This window comes from Poecilia mexicana, unplaced genomic scaffold (genome assembly GCF_051168715.1).
Source record: "Poecilia mexicana isolate PSO_F unplaced genomic scaffold, ASM5116871v1 scaffold_1, whole genome shotgun sequence".
Taxonomy (NCBI): Eukaryota; Metazoa; Chordata; class Actinopteri; order Cyprinodontiformes; family Poeciliidae; genus Poecilia; species Poecilia mexicana.
The window spans coordinates 20,004,399-20,021,234 of NW_028263370.1; the positions used below are offsets into that span (position 1 = coordinate 20,004,399).

General features: G+C 37.4%; 1 protein-coding gene across 1 annotated transcript; it reads right to left on the bottom strand.

The window, feature by feature from the left end:
* Positions 1-1,833: 1,833 nt before the first annotated feature.
* Positions 1,834-15,872, bottom strand: LOC106932669 (sterile alpha motif domain-containing protein 9-like). The gene is made up of 5 exons (XM_088006162.1): positions 15,682-15,872; positions 13,433-13,552; positions 13,205-13,309; positions 7,589-7,619; positions 1,834-7,498 (listed from the first exon to the last, which is right to left on the bottom strand). Exons 2-5 carry the CDS (start codon positions 13,525-13,527, stop codon positions 2,711-2,713), a joined length of 5,019 nt encoding a protein of 1,672 aa, XP_087862288.1. The 5' UTR covers positions 13,528-13,552; positions 15,682-15,872; the 3' UTR covers positions 1,834-2,710.
* Positions 15,873-16,836: the final 964 nt, after the last annotated feature.

Below are 16,836 nucleotides of genomic sequence, written 5' to 3' on the forward strand. Positions count from 1 at the left end.
GCCATGTTTTGCTGGCAGTTACTGTTGGATTTTATTGTATTTTGTTCGATTTTATATTAACGTGTTCAGCTAAGCTAGTTGCTAACTGTTTTGCTGTTTTCCAGGTAAAACTGATGTACAATATCTCTACTCTATCCACAACAACTGAATTGCTGTGGTATTTAGTGCAGGTACGTTACTGTGTACAATTTGGGTTGCGAAAATGTCCTGATAACTTTCACAGGGTTTTATTATTTTATTGTTCACGTTTGTTGTACAATGTTTTAACATATAAAAGCTATAAAAGTGACAGACAAAATGAGTATTTTGATTCCTAATTTAAAATAATTTTAGAATCTTTTGATGTTTTTTTTTTTTTTTAGCTTTTATTAATCCACAAAACTAATGTAATATTACTGTTGCATTAATATAACATATTATTTAGGAATGCATTGCACCAATATAAAAATGTGGGTCCGTATTGATGTCCTATATAAAAATTTCTGTTATGGCGCTAACCAATATTTACCTATATAATATTGGAGTTAAAATTACAAGATTTTAACTCCTTGAAAAAAGACCACCCCACTGACTTCACCACTGTTTTTCTGTTTCAGTTAAACATCCCACAATCCTGCTCTGCATCATTATCACTGTCACATGACCAAACCAATACCACATAACCAACATCGTCCCCTTAACAAAAATGGCAACAATATAGAAATAAATATCGGTTGTTACCAGTTTTATTTATCGGATCAACTTCAATATGTTAGAAAATACCGATGAATCAGAACAGAGCTCATGCTAATTATCCACAAGATCTTTGTCCACGACTGAATTGCTGCTGTATTTTGTGCAGATAATAAACTGCTGTCTCAACTTGAGTGGATCATTGAGCAGCAAAAAGATATGATGGTTTAATGTGCATATGAAACAGTCAGTCATGCTAGAATTTTGGGTTGCATAGTAAGATTTTTATCTAGGCTGAAGGCATCTAACATGACCTTATTCAGTATATTTGCACTTAAATTTGAAACAATATATAATAAAAATCAACCAAAAGCCACTACACAATTTTATGGTAGTATCAAGGAAGCTAACACACAGAAAGCTAGCAAACATGCTAACCGAGCTGTTAGACTTACATGTGTTTTTAAGTGGATTAAAGTATTAAATTATGTTTGTTATATTTAGTGTTGTGGGCTTTTTCCTGAAATTTGTGCACTAACTCATCTTAATTACAGATGAGTTATGTTCCACTGAAAAAGTATCCATATTAATAAGAAAATGTATCTTCATCCTCAGCTTTCCAACAGGCATCTTAAGATTTTAGGTATAAACACTGGCTTGAACCTTTTTATACTTTTATCCACTTTACCTAAACCTCTTCTGTCTGAACACACTTCTGTCTTTACTATTGGTTTGAATATATTTGGATTATTGTTAGGGAATTAAGTATTTGATACACAGCAGTTGGCAGAAAAGAGAGGAAAAGTGTTCCGAGTCTTGCTTTAAGCAGAACATACTTCCAACAATGAACAAGACAGTCTTTACATCTAAGATCTAATGTCTTCTCTTCCTTTTTCGCTTTGTGTCATTCCTGCTCTTCTCACCTTCACAATAAAAGTCTTTCCTCTGGTCTAAATTTTAAACTTAAGTATCTGCCACAATGGTCATACTGATCGCTCAAATCATATTACACACTGATAGTCACAAATATGCACAAATTAAGACTTCCTCAGTGACATGTGACAGGTGTGGAAGTTTCCATGTTTTCTGGTCAATGATTACAATAATTAACAACTGTAAAGACAGTAACAAAGGTCAAAAACTTGTCAAACTCAAAAAGTATATAGTTTGTCATTTGGACATTTTATTTTAAAGGAAATAAAATCATGGAATGAGTCATATTACCATGGCTGTTCATATTTAAATCCGACCAGTTTTGTTCAACATAAATACTCATAGAACAAAATTGTTTCTCAGAAGGAAGCTTCACACTGTGAAATACATCATGCGACGTTAGCTAAAATATGTTCATTTAATTCATTTGCAGTCTAAAGTGAACATGTCACATAGACAAAGGTTTTGAATGAGTCATTTGAAGAAAAAAATTATTGTATACTCTACCACCTCTCTCAAAAGTCAGTTTATTATAACAAAACCAACTAAGCATCAACCAACCAGCAGCAACATAGATATGTCTTTAAACACAAAACAAACAGTGTATATGTAAAGATAAATATAACAAAGAAAAGAAAACATCTTCGTAATGATACTGCACTCTACTGAATCAATGTACTTTATTATACCTTGACAGAATATATTTTATTATTTTCTTAAAAGTAAAAATAGATCCATTTTCTCTGGATCCTTTAGACAGATTGTTCCACGTTTGATCCATAAACAGAAGCACAACAATCCGTTTGTTCAGGTTTGACTTTTTTTTTTTAATAGACCTACAGCCCAGAAATATTTCAAAAGGCTAACTCAAACAATCTAAAATCTCAGAACCTAGAACATCTGCCAAAAAAATCTTAACTTTGGATGAAGTTTGTACAGTTTTTAATTATGGTTTGCAAAATAAATCATGGCCAAATTATTATTTCTAGTAAGTCTTCGATGTTTTTGTCTTTGTACACTGTAGTTGAAGACTATGTGCTTTACCACTTTCTGGAATTCTTGCAGTGTCTTTGTGTAATTTACTGTAATGGTACTGATTATTTCCTTACGGAGCAGTGAGATATTTTATGTTGTAGGCTACAGGACCTTCCATTGTGAATCCAATATAGAAGGATATTTGTTCCCGACTGCATCCGCTGCGGATGTCTCCCAGATAAGCTGGACGGACAGGAATTTTTAGGTTGCCTTCATAGTTCACATATATTTCTCCATTTTCAGAAATTCCCTTCACCCTTAACAGCTCTTTTTCCACCTGTGGTTCATTCCAAGCAGCTCCGCTCTGCCAAAGTTGGTGTGGTGTACGAGGTTGACTACTCTGATCACTGCAAGACTCTTGCCTTAAGACTTGATCAAGCTTCACTTTAGAAACTATTCTTTTCAATCCAGTGGATTTGCCAAGAAAGAAATGAGCTAAGGCAGTCCTGGCTGGGAACATGTGAGAAAAACGTCTGTGGAATGATTTCTTGGCTGATCTAAAATATGTGGCGATATCTTTGTATGCTGAAAAGCTTTCCAGTTTTCTATCCTTAGTAGGCCACATGAGAAGCATGGACAGGTAGTACATCTCTGTTGAATTTGAGTGAGTACCCTCTTTTTGTAGTTCCTCATTCAGAAGGTCAACCAACTCCTCATATTTTGTCAGTTCCTTTGAAGATGGCTTGATGCTGTGCATCACTATGTTTGCCAAGATGAAGTTGACTGTGTCTGATACTGATCTTTTAGGTGATTTCTCGAAGATAAACTTCCACTTTTTGATGATGTGTTCCATCTCTGCACCACTTTTATCACTCAAACACTGCAACAGTCCAGCAAATGAGTCTGCTCGCTTTGTTTCCAGGTAAAACCTCTGGTCCTGTATCTCCTGGTGTAGACTCAGATTTGGGTTTCTGGCTTTTTCGGATGCTTTTTCTTGTTCTGAACTACTGAATATCTTTAGGTATTTTCTGAAATGCTCTGACAACTTATTTTTGTGTCTCTCATCAGCTATCACCCTTTCTTCTGACCTAGGTCTCAGGTATGTGAAATAGTTCTCAAAAAAGCTGAAAATTTCCTTTAGTCTTGGCTTTAAAGAAATCAAAAATTTCTCATGGTGTGACAGGACATCCATAAACTGGGCAGTGGCAGCGTTGCTGTGATCAAAATGAAAATCTTTGATTGTGTGGTGGCCTTTGAGAATCTGTAATAGTTTATCTGTTTGGTATCTGTCTCTGCTCTGAGAAAGAGGAAGTTCTCTGATGAGGTCAAGAAGGATCATCATAACTTCTGTCTCTCCGACATAACCTGATGTGTTGTAGGACTTTGGCCTCTTTCTGTTGTGGAGATCAAATGGGTCTATAGTTTCATCTTTCTTGGCCAGCTCCTGTGACTCTTGGAAGGCTTTTACAGCTTTGGAGCCCAGTATCAAGCATTCATCAAGAGCTTCAGCAGTGACAGGCTCTGAATCTTCAATTTTCTTTTTGAACTGGCTCTTGTAAACTTGTCCTACTGTGTCTGCAATGTAGGAATTTGAATTTTTACCTCGTGCATCCAAAGCCCATTGTAGGGCAGCCTGGAAGTCTTTTTCTCTCAGACAGAAATATCTTGCCAGTGCCTGTGGCAGAGTTGCACTTCTGTCAAACCTTCCTATGGCTTTCTCAAAAAGCTCTTTGACTTTTTCTGATCCTTCATCTTCATGTATTTTTTCAATCAAAGGAGAAAACTGTGTATCTTTGTCATCCCCTTGTTCTTTCCTGTGTCGGGAAATGAGCATGCTTTGAATGTTCTGAACCAGGAAATCCTTTCCCATGCAAGATTTATAGAGTTTGTCACAGTGTAAAATGTCAATAACTATCTCTGCCAAGGATAGTTTGTGTTTTGTTTCAAGGATCTGAAGGCAATTGTTGGCAATCATTGGATGTAAGAACCGGACCGCTTGATATGACCCATGCTCTTCAACACTGAATGTTATCAGCAGTGTGGAATATGGATTCATTACATCCTCAAGTGTCTCTTGTTTCCAAAAGGCATTTTTCATGCCAAGTAGCTCTTCACACAAAGACAGTGACATGTAGGATCCATTCACAAAAGTGTTCAACAAAGCCAGAAAGGAGAGAAGCCTCCCTTGTCGACCAGTTGCATCAAGATCTTTAAGACTGTTGCTCACAATGTTTGTGATGTAAGCCTCACTGAAATTATTTGTCATGATCATAAAAGCGTAAAAGGTTTCAGGCTTCTCATGATCAGTTTTCAGCTGCTGAAGTTTCTCAGAAAACAATCCCTGCTCTTTGGTAGACAACTTGTTGGTTATGAATATGTTAGGAAGGTTGCTATTTCTGGAACTCTCATCGGGAAACTGTGTTCTCTCACAGTTCAGTATGATAACCATGAGAGCGTTCTGCTGCCTCCTTTCACCAGCAACATGAAGGATGCACTGCTTAAGGTCCTCAACATCCTCCCAGTTGTCCACTAAGAGGAGGACAGGTGTGTATCCTGGCTGATCCTGTTTTCCATAAGTGAGCAGGTTTATGACTTGAGCTGCAATGTCGTTATTTGTTGCCCTGTTGTTTTTTACGACTGCACATCTGAATTTTTTCCTTAAGTTCCAAAGAACATGCATTGCAAGGGTCGTTCCCCCGCATCCTGGGGGATGGAAGAGGTTGATCATGACACATGAAGATGTGTAGCCTTCGACAGGTGTGATCAGATCATACAACTCATTGTACTTGTCTCTCTTGATAAACGGCAGACTGCCTCTCTGTTCAGAGAGGTGAAAATTCCACCATGTTACTTGCCCCCCTCTATAGAAGTCCTCCTCTAATTTCTTATTAAACTCATCAAAGGAATCAGACTTTTCAATTTCTGTGTTTTCACACTCATTTTCACTCAAAATGTCCAAATCTGTGAAAAGTTCCTCATCTTTTTTTGTCAACAGCACTGAGCTGGAGCCTGTGGATGGCAGGTATCTCTTGGATGATTGTGTTTGAGGCTCTTTGAGTTGCTTTACTGTACTGGATATTTCATTCAGGCTGAGTTCATAGATGCATTTATTGGAGATGTCTTCCTCACAACGTAACTCTATCAGCTTCTTCCAGTGACTGAATACTCCCGAATCCCTGCAGATGCACAGCATGTTGTCAGCCCCCTCCAGGGTGCGATAGATTGCACAGAATGTCTCCAAAATAGGGTGCGACAGGTAAGTGACAGCTGAATGAAGAACAAAAATAACCAGAAGTCTGTCTTTTGAAATTACATCTGGACTGCAAAGCAAACCAATCATTTTGCTGATGTCTCCTGAACGCCTCTTGAGCCATTCACTGGGTTTTAGTGGCATGTGTTCTTCACTCTCCTCATTTAATCGACCATTGCAGAAAATCCAACTTGTTTGCTTAAACAAGTTAAGCTTTCCCAGGAGTGTAGTTAAACTATCCTGAGTGGTATACATTTGTGGGTAGTGGAGATTAGCAATATGATCTTTTCTGTAAAAATGGCATGTTCCATTTAAATCAGACTCTGGGTCAAACTCTAGTACAGCAAATAAATAAATTTCATTTAGGAAATCCATGTGCTCCAGCTGGCCTGGGTGACATTTGTCAGTAACTACAATAACCTGAAGGGAACTCTCAAGAACATGTCTTCCACGTGTCATCAGCTGCTTTAGCCTTTGTCCCTGGTGGCTGTGAGGGAAACATCTTTCTTTGTTTTTCTCTGCTGCCTTGCGTGCTGACACTAAGTTCTTGACTTTTTCAGTCAGATCTTTCAGTTTCTCTTGACCAACTCGTGGATTAGTATCTGCTAAAATGTTGACTGACCATGGACCTTCCCTAACAAATAGGCACAGAGTTTTGCACTGATGTTTTTCTTCAGTTGATGTAATACCCAGTTCAGTATAGAAAAGATAATCCTGTGTCTGTGAAATTGCTGGAACCACATCAACCTCGATCACCCACATGTCTGAAGCTGTTCCATTTTCATGGAGGACTGGTATAAAGTTTGGTGGTCTGATACACAATCGGGCAACATTCACATATTTGTCTTCAAAAAAATCCCCCAGAGATGATTCAAATGCCTGATTGTACTTGTTGAAAGAGGAGACCTTCTGCCCAACTACTTGACCGTGTTGTTGCTCTTGTCCTTTGACTCCAAAATGTATTGTTCCATTGGTTCGGGAATTCATGCAGCTGGCAGCAAAACTAAATGCTTCTCTAGTGAATTCATAAAGGATCTCCTTTTCACTTGCTTGGTTTACATTTGGCAAGAGGTGGTACTCATGAACAGGGTCAATGAGATTACTTGGACCTGCCATTGGTGGAAGAATGTAATTTTCCATGTAGAAGATTGAGGAGTTACTTTTATCAAAGGGCCGAATCTGACATACTGGCCTCTGTCGTGGAGCTTTTAAGTTGTCAGGAGTTTGAATATCAAATTGTCTCTCAGCTATATTTGGATCAGCTCTTATTAAGTCACTTCTCATCTGTACTGAAGAGCTTAGACTTTGGATTCCTGAATCTGATGAGACCGTCTCATTTTCTGCTGATTCATCCAGTTTTTGTGACATCTCCGCATTGTCCCTGAGATTGAGTTCTCTCTCTGGTGCTTGAGTGGCTGGTACAAATGTTTCTGATTGCTTCTTAAACTTCTTAACCTGCCTTAAGATTTGTATTGCTGGTGCTGGTGGAACACCAACTTCAAGCAAGTCTTCTTTCTCAAAAGAAGCCAGGCATGCTCCTGTAAGCTCCTGGTCATAAAGTTTTTGTGCAAGTTCTTTTGGTACCCTCAGTTTAATAACCAACCAGTCTTTAACTTGATCCTTAGTCCAGTCTTCAATAATTGGTGGAAATGTTAAATTATGATCTTCCTAAAGAAGGTAAAACAGAAGATAAATTAGGTTATGGTATTTCCACAGACTTTTCTGAACATACATTATTGTTATTAAGAGAACACATACCGTTTTTGTCAGCAGTCCACCAATTGCATTGCTGTGAACAAATCACATGAAAAACACATTTAACAAACAAAGTGCTACATTTAAAAAAATAAATAAATGTCAAAAAAGCACAAAAGGTTCACTTGACAAACCATCTTTTGAAACATACCCAACAAATTAAGATTTCCATTCACTCAATTTCAGGTGCTGTGTTTGACCAAACTAACAGCAGAGTTAAATGTGTTGCTTTGTGCCAGATCATCATCTTGTTCAAAAATTATCAGGATTTTTTTTTATGCTTATCAGATAATTAGTTGTTATAATTCAATTTACCTTCCATTTAAGACTGGAGTTAACTACAGAGATCTGGGTAGTTTTATGGGATATTTATTTCATACTATCATTTCCAATGCAGTTACCTGGGAAATATCAGGGTATGCCTGGTCCAGGAACAATAAATCCTACAGGGGGAAGGATGTTTTGGATGAAACCTGAACTAAACGTACTGGGAAGGTGTGAAATGTTTCTTTAAATGGCACCTATTATGTTTCCTTTAACTTGTTAGGATAGGGCCATGGGCTATACAAAACCTGTCCATCACATTTTTGGCACAAACTCATCCTCGGATAGATTTTACCTAGTCATTTCTTCCTATTCTGAGCTCCTTTCGGAATGAGTTGTTTTTGGGTCCTCTTGTCATTTAAATCCAAATAAGTTGCTGCTGTCCATACCCATCAATTTCATGTGTACACTCACACTTTATGCAAGTGAAAATGGCTGCCATAATGCGCAACTGTAATACCATGCAACTTTCACCCTTAGTCAAACCCAGAACTGGAAAAAGTGGAGCCCCCTGCACAATTCAAGGATGCAGAAAATGGTTTCTGAATGGTGTAATGTGTAATCTTCGGATTTTCTACAAACATTAGGGACAGAACTTTACCTAAGTCTGTTGGCAAAATCTGCAGTGTAGTGTCTGTAGTTTTCAAAAGGGTACATGGAAAATTATTCACCCACACTACAATTTTCTTTGGCAATATGGCTGGGACAGTGCCAGTGATGACATTACACCACTCCTTTAGTGTTCGCTAAAGCAGAACTTATTTAGCAAATGTGTTTCCATCTCCCTTTTGGAGCATTAACTCTCTTTTTCAGAAAAGACAAAAACCACCTTTAGTGAGTGTAATTTTTTTATGTGAAGTTTAGAAAATTATTTTGAATTTTGTTTTTGTACATAAACCTTTTGTTATGCAATACTTCACAATGCACTATAAAAATATTGATGGAGACTTAAAAATAAAACAAAGTCATAGAGCTCCTTTTTTTGGGACTAGAAGAATGTTCAAGCCAGCCAACAACACTTGACCTTTTCAGCAGCCATTGTACAGCACATAAAGCAGTAAGACTATCTGACCAAACGTGATCGTCTTCTGATTATGAAATTAGCAGCGTTCTGCTTGGTTTAGGGGCTAGATTCGGCTTAGAGTTGCATGAGGGGCAGAGTCCTACGAGTGTGACTTAATAATTAGGAGCTTTTGAATCAGGCATTTTGCAAACATCAATAAAACATTTACTTGTTGCCAAAAAATGACGGGGTTGTTTTTTTTTTTTGTTTTTTTTTAACGCTTGGACTGTTTGTAGAAGCAGTAGAGATCTGAATGGAAGTGCAAAAATTTGCAAAAAGAAAATCTTGAATAATGGGTCCCTTTTAAGGTTAACAATACCTACTGTATTTTACTTCACATTAACTCAGTAATGTATATTTTCACTTAACTATTAAAGACACAACAGTTCTGTGTCTTTTCACTTGGAAAAATAACATACGGTCCCATTTTAGAGTGTACCCAACAGATTTGACTCAGTTACAGGTAAAAATTGGAATAAATGTACAGGGGGAAACATCAAGAAAATACACTCGCAGTTTCAAAGATTCTGAAATCTTTGAAACACTTTGAAAACTCTTTCCCATTAACAATATCCTTAACTGCAACATGTGCTTTACAAATAATTTGTCTGTTGTCCTGCCACCCACTTTCTATTGTCGAGAAAAGTCGAGCTCATCCCACTTCCCCATGCTGGAGATTTTAGTTTAATAATAACAATGAATAAAGTTACCTTTAAAATTGAATACACAGGTGACATCAAGCCCCAACAGTAGAGTCAGACTGTAAAAAATTTATCTGGTTGTGTACGTTGTTATTGTGTCCTGCAAACTTTGCTTTAATTCTACTTTTTTCTATTTAATCATAAAAAAATCATAGGCAGAAAGAGAATCATGGAACAGGAAGAGCAGGTTTCCTGAAGAAAGAGGAAGTTTCCAGCCTGCATGTGAATAAAAATAGTTCAGATTGCTCATTTCAAGGCATTAAAGGTTTAAAGAAGAAAATCTAAACATTTTGAGGAATTGGATAAAATCCAGAGTAAAATACTTACATTAATAATAATAACTTATAAGTAAGCCAATAATTAATATTGGTTTGGCCAGTGGTTGATATTGGTTTGATTATAACAATATTTGCACTTACTCTTTCACTTGTGGAAGTACTTACAGGTGAAACAAGTAACTGTAACATGGTGTCAAATAATTAGATTTCCATTAATGTCTGTAATAACTCACATTATGATTATAATAAGAGTAACTAATAAGTAATGGTTATTATAAAATTATAAATGAATGCTAAATCAGAGAAACTAAAAAGTTATAAATGTGATTTTAACATTGAACTTGAAATGGAGTAAAATGTGTAACTGTATTTAAAGATCACTGATGTTGTGTTGGAGGTAGATGGTAGGTGAAAGGTCAGGGGGAAAGAGGAACTGATAGGAGAGCCGAGGTGACCAAGGCCTTATTGCTAAACTTTAAACTTTCCTAAGAAAAGGTTGGGCAAGAGGACTGTTGAGCAACTTGGGACATTAGCACAGACATCAGGACATAATGTCTCCAAGACGGTGATGGATATGAGATCATTGGTCCAAGTAGTCAGCCAATGAGACAGGCACAGCAACAAAGCTAACCAATGCAAACACACCAAAAGGGTGGATAAACCCTTTATAAGGTGGGTGCAAAAGAGGAATCTTTGGTTGGATCCTCCAGGCAGCTTCGAGCCAAGATCGAGATGGACAAAGAACTCTGCAGCTGAAGAAGAGCCGGAGCCACAGAGCCGAAGACTGTTCTGCGCATGGGGACCAACCCATTAGCCCCGCAACATGTGGCTTCAAATGGCACTTTTCTCACCAGCTGGGTTCGAGACCCCAAAGACAAAGACCAAGGCAAAGATGAAGATAAAGACAAAGATGAACAAGTGCAAGTTGTAATAAAGAGAAAGAGTGGCTGTTAACAGGTGTGCTCTGTGAAATTAGCTGATTGCAGGCTGCTCGATCTGGCTAATTCACAGGGTGAAAAAGGGTGGGACGTCTGGAGGCGAGAAGAGGGGAGGGAGGTGCTGCGCAACAACACTATTCCCAGAAAAAGCATCTCTTCTCCTTATCCTCCTCCTCCCAAATGAAATACTTTAGGATCTCTGTGCCAATTAGTAATGGGAAAAGCATAACTAATAACTCAATAAAAAAAATAAAACTTTTAATGGATTATGATCAGTGCAAAAGGAGGGGTATTCACCAAAAGCAAAAACTGACTTCCTGTTGAAAGATGGCAGAGCTAATGTGATGTCACCAAATGTGATGTTACATGGAGAAAGCTTGATACAGATTTGATGTAGCAAAAGGCTTTTGATAACTTTTGATCTCCAGTGCCTTAAGATTATGTTGAGTCATTCTGAAGTTTGCAAGTCCAAAATTCTAGGCGGAGTTTGTTCATGCAATGTGTATAAAACAGACAAAAAGGCAGCTTTGTTACAACATGACTGATTTCCTGAGGGTTATGTTGGACAATGGGTCCAAGAGACTCATTTGTAGGTCCTGAAAAGCTATGTGTTTGAAATATTATAATCCTTGGTCAATTTATGGCTGACAGGGCTGATTGTTGATTCAAAACAATCAGGAATTAGGCCATGGCCACCAAATATTTGCATAAATATATTTTGGGGGTTGGGTTAATAGTCGTGTTTAATTTGGGAGAAGATTAGATGATATATGTGGAAATTTGAGTCAAACTTATGGTCACGGCCTTGCAGCCCTTCTCTCTTTCAAAACCTCCTAGTACTGGACATCAAGATACACCACTTGTCTTCCGTCATTGAGTGCAGCTTCATGTTGTTTAGGTCAATATGGACCTTTCACAGTAAAATATTACACTACGTCTAGTCAAGGGGTAGAAATTGGATGACGTTAGCATGAAGGCCATGGACTGGTGGATGTTCTTGTGATCTTGCAATACTGTTATGATCAGTAACTATTGTTTGAAATTGTGTCAATAAATGCAAATACAGTGTCCTTTTAAATATATAAATTTATTCTTTCAGTATTAACTGAGCAGGCTCCAGGAAAGTGGAGGCACCAAGAGACATGGCCAAGTGTCGGGTGAGGACACGTGGGGGGTGAGCGAGGCTGTGATCATGGTAAAAGAAGCACTGTTGTCAACTTATCCACTTTGTCACTATATTTATGCTTTCTTTTCAGACTCCCCTAGTGACAGTTTTTTCAAAACAACTAGTGATAAATCTAGCAACTCTTTTTCTGTGTTGAAGAATTTTATGTTGACAGCTCTCTGCAGCTGACGTGCAGCTTGTCTGCCATGAGCCAGCAGTGAGAGCGGCCATTAGCTTCTCCTGTTTCCTCAGCACTGCAGTCGGTCACACACAATCACCATAACTTCACCAATAGTCTGAGCAGAAATGACCCATTTCCCTCCATGTCCACATTGCAAATAAGTCACACATTTGAAAAGCTGAGTAATATTATTGATCAATGCTAGGTAGGCGCAATGGAGCAGGCTGAATTTGCAGGAAGAAAGAAAGAAAAGCATATTTCTAGATAGCATCAACATGTGGAAAAACTCTTTCCGTTTCTGCTTGACTTAATATTAATACAGTGTAGGCCTGATTTGTTTATTACTTTCTTGATTAATATATGAATGATTTGATAGCAAAAGGTGCTGAATAGAAGATTTATTTTTTTTCGCAAAATTTGTTTTCACTCAAAAACAAGTCTTGGGGTAAACATTTGTTTCATCCAAGGAGTTTTGGGTAAAACATCTTTATAGACAAATCTTTTTTTTTTTCATCTTAAATGTAAAATGTATATTTATATTCCACAATTTTGGCTTAATTATTCCCCTGTGTGTGTTATTCCTTCAAGGGAATAACGTATTCAGAGCTAAAAAAAAAAACAAACAAACAAAAAAAAAAACAAATAGCATTTTTGTCCACACTCCCATTAAAGATTAATTAGTTACTAAATTAGTTGGCGATTATCTTAATAATCAGTTTTTCACTATTAATCCGACGAGTCATTTCATCTCTACTTTATCCTGTTTTAATTCCATAGACCACCATCATTGCACATTTTTTGTTATGCATGTCAGATGCTAGCAGTTGTTTCTTCATAGCAACATAGGAAATTACAGATATTTAAAGTTTTATCTACCTCAAATTCTATAAAATTCTCCTGGTCTTTAATTTGGAGTTCCAAACAAATAAAACAGGAAAACAAGCCTTTTTAATGTCTGGAGGGTCAAACCTGAAATCTGGTGGAGGGGACCTGGACCTGTAGCTCTTTAGAGATGGATCTGTTGGGTCTGAAGGCCTCACTTTCATTTCATCCACCACAGCGCTCTGAGAATTTCTGAAAAAGATATAAATTTGTGAATTTAAGGAAATGTGCAATCATTAACAAAAAGTTGAGTAGTTAGAATCCTTGTGCTTTATTCAGAGTTGGCACACAGGATAAGTAATGACAGTAACACACCTTTCATCCACAGTGAAGTTCACAAAGTCCTCTTTGGAGTGGTCAGTCATCATAGAAAGGGACGGAGAAGAGCTCTGCTTCCTCTCAGGATCCATCGCTGCTTTGTGACTTTGTTCTTAACTAGTTTTTACAGTGGGAAAATATGAGAATATATTTTTAGGATTTTAGAAATCTAAAAATGTAAGACAGTATAAAAAAAGAGAACATCTGTGGAGAGGGAAATAAAGAGCTTCTTTGCTTCCTGCCAGTGCTCCCAGTATTAACTGCAGAAATACACCACTCAGAAACAACCAATCAGAACCAGGTGGAGGGTCTTAACACTGTCAATCATGCTTGTGTACAAGCTGCTTGCATTCTCCCCCTTTTCTCTCTGCTTCTCTACAGCTTCTTCCTGATAGCACAGCCCGTCATCAATGCTAATGCTATTTAGCAAAATGGCTTTCCTGTAACAGTAAGTTGTTTTACTGCCATTAGCACATTGAGCAGCATGTACACAAGCCTGATTGACAGCACTAATACCTTCCTCCTGGCTCTGATTAGTTGTTTCTGACCGGGAGCAGTGCATTTCTTCAGATGGCAATAGGAGAACTTGGAGGATGAGAAGGAGCTCTATTTTTTTTCCAACACAATATCTGTCTCAAATTATACTGTCACAACATGGTGACAGTTTTAACAAATATGTAAGAAATAGATTTTTGTGAAAGTTACATGCTGCAACTTTAACTCATGCAGAAGTGTTATTTAAAAGTAATATTTAAAACAAACAAGTCCAACGGCAAATTCAAATCCAGACAAACCAGGTTGTTTGGTTGGTGCCCTTTGCTAATGCAAATATTTGTAAATGAACACAAGCAGTAGCTCATGAAACAAATAATTGTCAAAGAAACAGCGACGTTTTGAAACGTCCTGTGCCTCCCAAGTGCATTATGTCAAATTGGTTTATATAACTGTTTTCTTTACAGCCTTCAGTTGAATTCAGTGCAGTTTTAGCAAACAGCATATTACAATAAAACCATCTTCACAGTTCTTGGTAATTTTGTACCAAGAGAAGTTCTTCTTCTGAACACATGGGACATGCATTAGTCTGTCTCTGTTTACTTCAAAACAAACTGAGTCTTTTCTGTCACAAATAAAAATCAAACACTATAAAAATGTATGTGGTAAATCTTTAAGTGACTGAAATGTAACCGACTTAAAAAACTGAAAAGAAAAGGTGCATCAGTATATGACGTAAAAAAAAAAAATCACACCTGTATTTATATCTTAAAAAACGAAAGTAATAACAAATGCACAGATTTAAGAGTTCCGGTCCAATTCCTAAAAACAAATTATTTTGTAACCTGAGACCGGCATCACAACCCTTGCTTATACAAGGCCAAAATGTTATACGTCTAAACTTAAACTTTTATTTCTGCATCTCCCACTCCCATCAAAAGATAGCACCAGGGATGAACGCATATTACGAAACTGTCCTTGAGAAGTTCATCTGAAAGAGTTTTCTGGCTGTCACACTGGCGTGTCAACACACGCACATACATACACTAATTTGCTGAGGCCTGGTCATTAATGTAAACACCCTCGTTTTTACTCTGGTTGGTCGGTAAAGTGATTCAAAACTTTGAATTTCACAGAGATCAGGTTACAGGGGGGAGGAGGAAAAAGTGAACACTTTTTTTGTTGTTGTCCTCAATAATTTTACAGAGAAATACCGGTGTGGGTGGCCCTGAACCGGAAAAACCCTACTCGGGGTGTGGGGGGAAGATTTCGGGAGAGAAACAACTTTTCTTTATCAGTTCTGTTCTTACAGCGATAAGCAAAAGTGTATATTTTTGTCAATACGATGTGTTTTATCATCTCCAGATGGTACACTGCCGAAAAAAAGAGAACATCTTCCATTTTCCCCTTGGCCTAACAACTAACCAGCCGTTTCTGCTGCATTATAAAGTGGGGGAAAAAGAGATAGAGATATGACTCAGTTTAAAACTCAGTACGGTGTATATAGTATATGGACCGTGATATACCAGGCGTTGAGAAGGCAGGGCGGCAGATAGTCTCCCACCGTCGTACCACGGTTAATATACCGTATTTTTGAAACTTTGCTATTTGAAAACGTTAAGGTTTCTCATGCAGCTACAGTGGAAGAAAAGTCGATAAACTGAATCAAAACTTTAAGCCAGGCGTGTACGCTGGCATAAAGTTAAACAGCAACAAAGTCCGTAGGTCGCTGTGCACAGAAATGAGTTACTCACCTGAAACGATTTCTATCGGAATGTAAAAATTTCTGGCGCTGCAGAAAAATCAGCTCATTCCCAAATGTCAATCTGTGGCATTCAATCAGCCTTCTTCTTCTTCTTCTTCTTCTTCTTCTTCTTCTTCTTCTTCTTCTTCTTGATTTTTATTGGCGGTTGGCAACAAACTTACAGTAGCATTACCGCCACTTACCGGTATGGACTGTGGTTCGAGATGGTCTATAAGAAAAATCAATGCAAAACACAAAGGGGAAAACAAATGACTAAACAAATCTTTAATTTTACTGGGTGTTTTTAAGTCCAGCCAAGGGATGGGTTTACAAATTAGTTACTAGAAAACCTGCATACAGAACAATGGTTGTTCTAACTTGTATTGTTGTTTAATGTGCTGTTCTGGATTAAATAAACTTAAATTGAATAGAACTAGCCTCTAAAATGGGAAGATCTAAGTAAATAAAACACAATAAATAAAAACTAAATCAAAGTTCAAACACCCCAGAAAGCAGGAACAGAACAGACAAATCGGTGTTTGAGCGAGTGCTTTAATTTAAACAGAGCAGCAACAGTAAACTCCAGACTGACCATCAAAACCAACAACAGAACAAAAACAGCAGAAATCTTCAGACCCCTGATGATGAAAGTGACTTTAGTTTCAGTCTGGAATCAGAGCTGGACTCCAACTCCTTTAGCCAACATTCGCTGTAACGATGTGGTCTGAGTTTGGCCCGGCGCCGCGTCCAGATTGGATCCGTTAACGGATTTAAATATCAAGCATGTCTGTCAAAATGCTGAAGTCAAGATGGAAGTAGATTCATCTGGATATTAATCTTTCATCACTCAGAAAACAAAAGGAAGGAAGAAAGTCTTCTTTCAACTGAGGACTATTTTATTGAATTCAGTAATATTTAAAGTAATAATTTAGCTTTGTTTTTTTATCATGCAAACAATGTGTATTCTTAGGCAGTGTTAAGGGATGAATGATAGTGATCAGATTGTCCTAATGTACTTTTTAAAAAAATCACCTGTTTTCTGTATTATTTAATTCTAATTATGATTATTCACAGAAAATTCTCCAGTTGTTTTAACAGAACAGATACAAGTTAATATTTTTAAAGTCCATATGTAATTATTTTGTTCTTCAAACTAAAAGACATG

Bases quoted from the DNA above. Each gene is read 5' to 3' on its own strand.
- LOC106932669 (XM_088006162.1), bottom strand. From the start codon at position 13,527: ATGGATCCTGAGAGGAAGCAGAGCTCTTCTCCGTCCCTTTCTATGATG. The intron at 13,310-13,432 runs GTGTGTTACTGT...TATCTTTTTCAG, and splicing joins AACTTCACTGTGGATGAAAG to AAATTCTCAGAGCGCTGTGG. The intron at 7,499-7,588 runs GTATGTGTTCTC...TACCTTCTTTAG, and splicing joins GTGGACTGCTGACAAAAACG to GAAGATCATAATTTAACATT.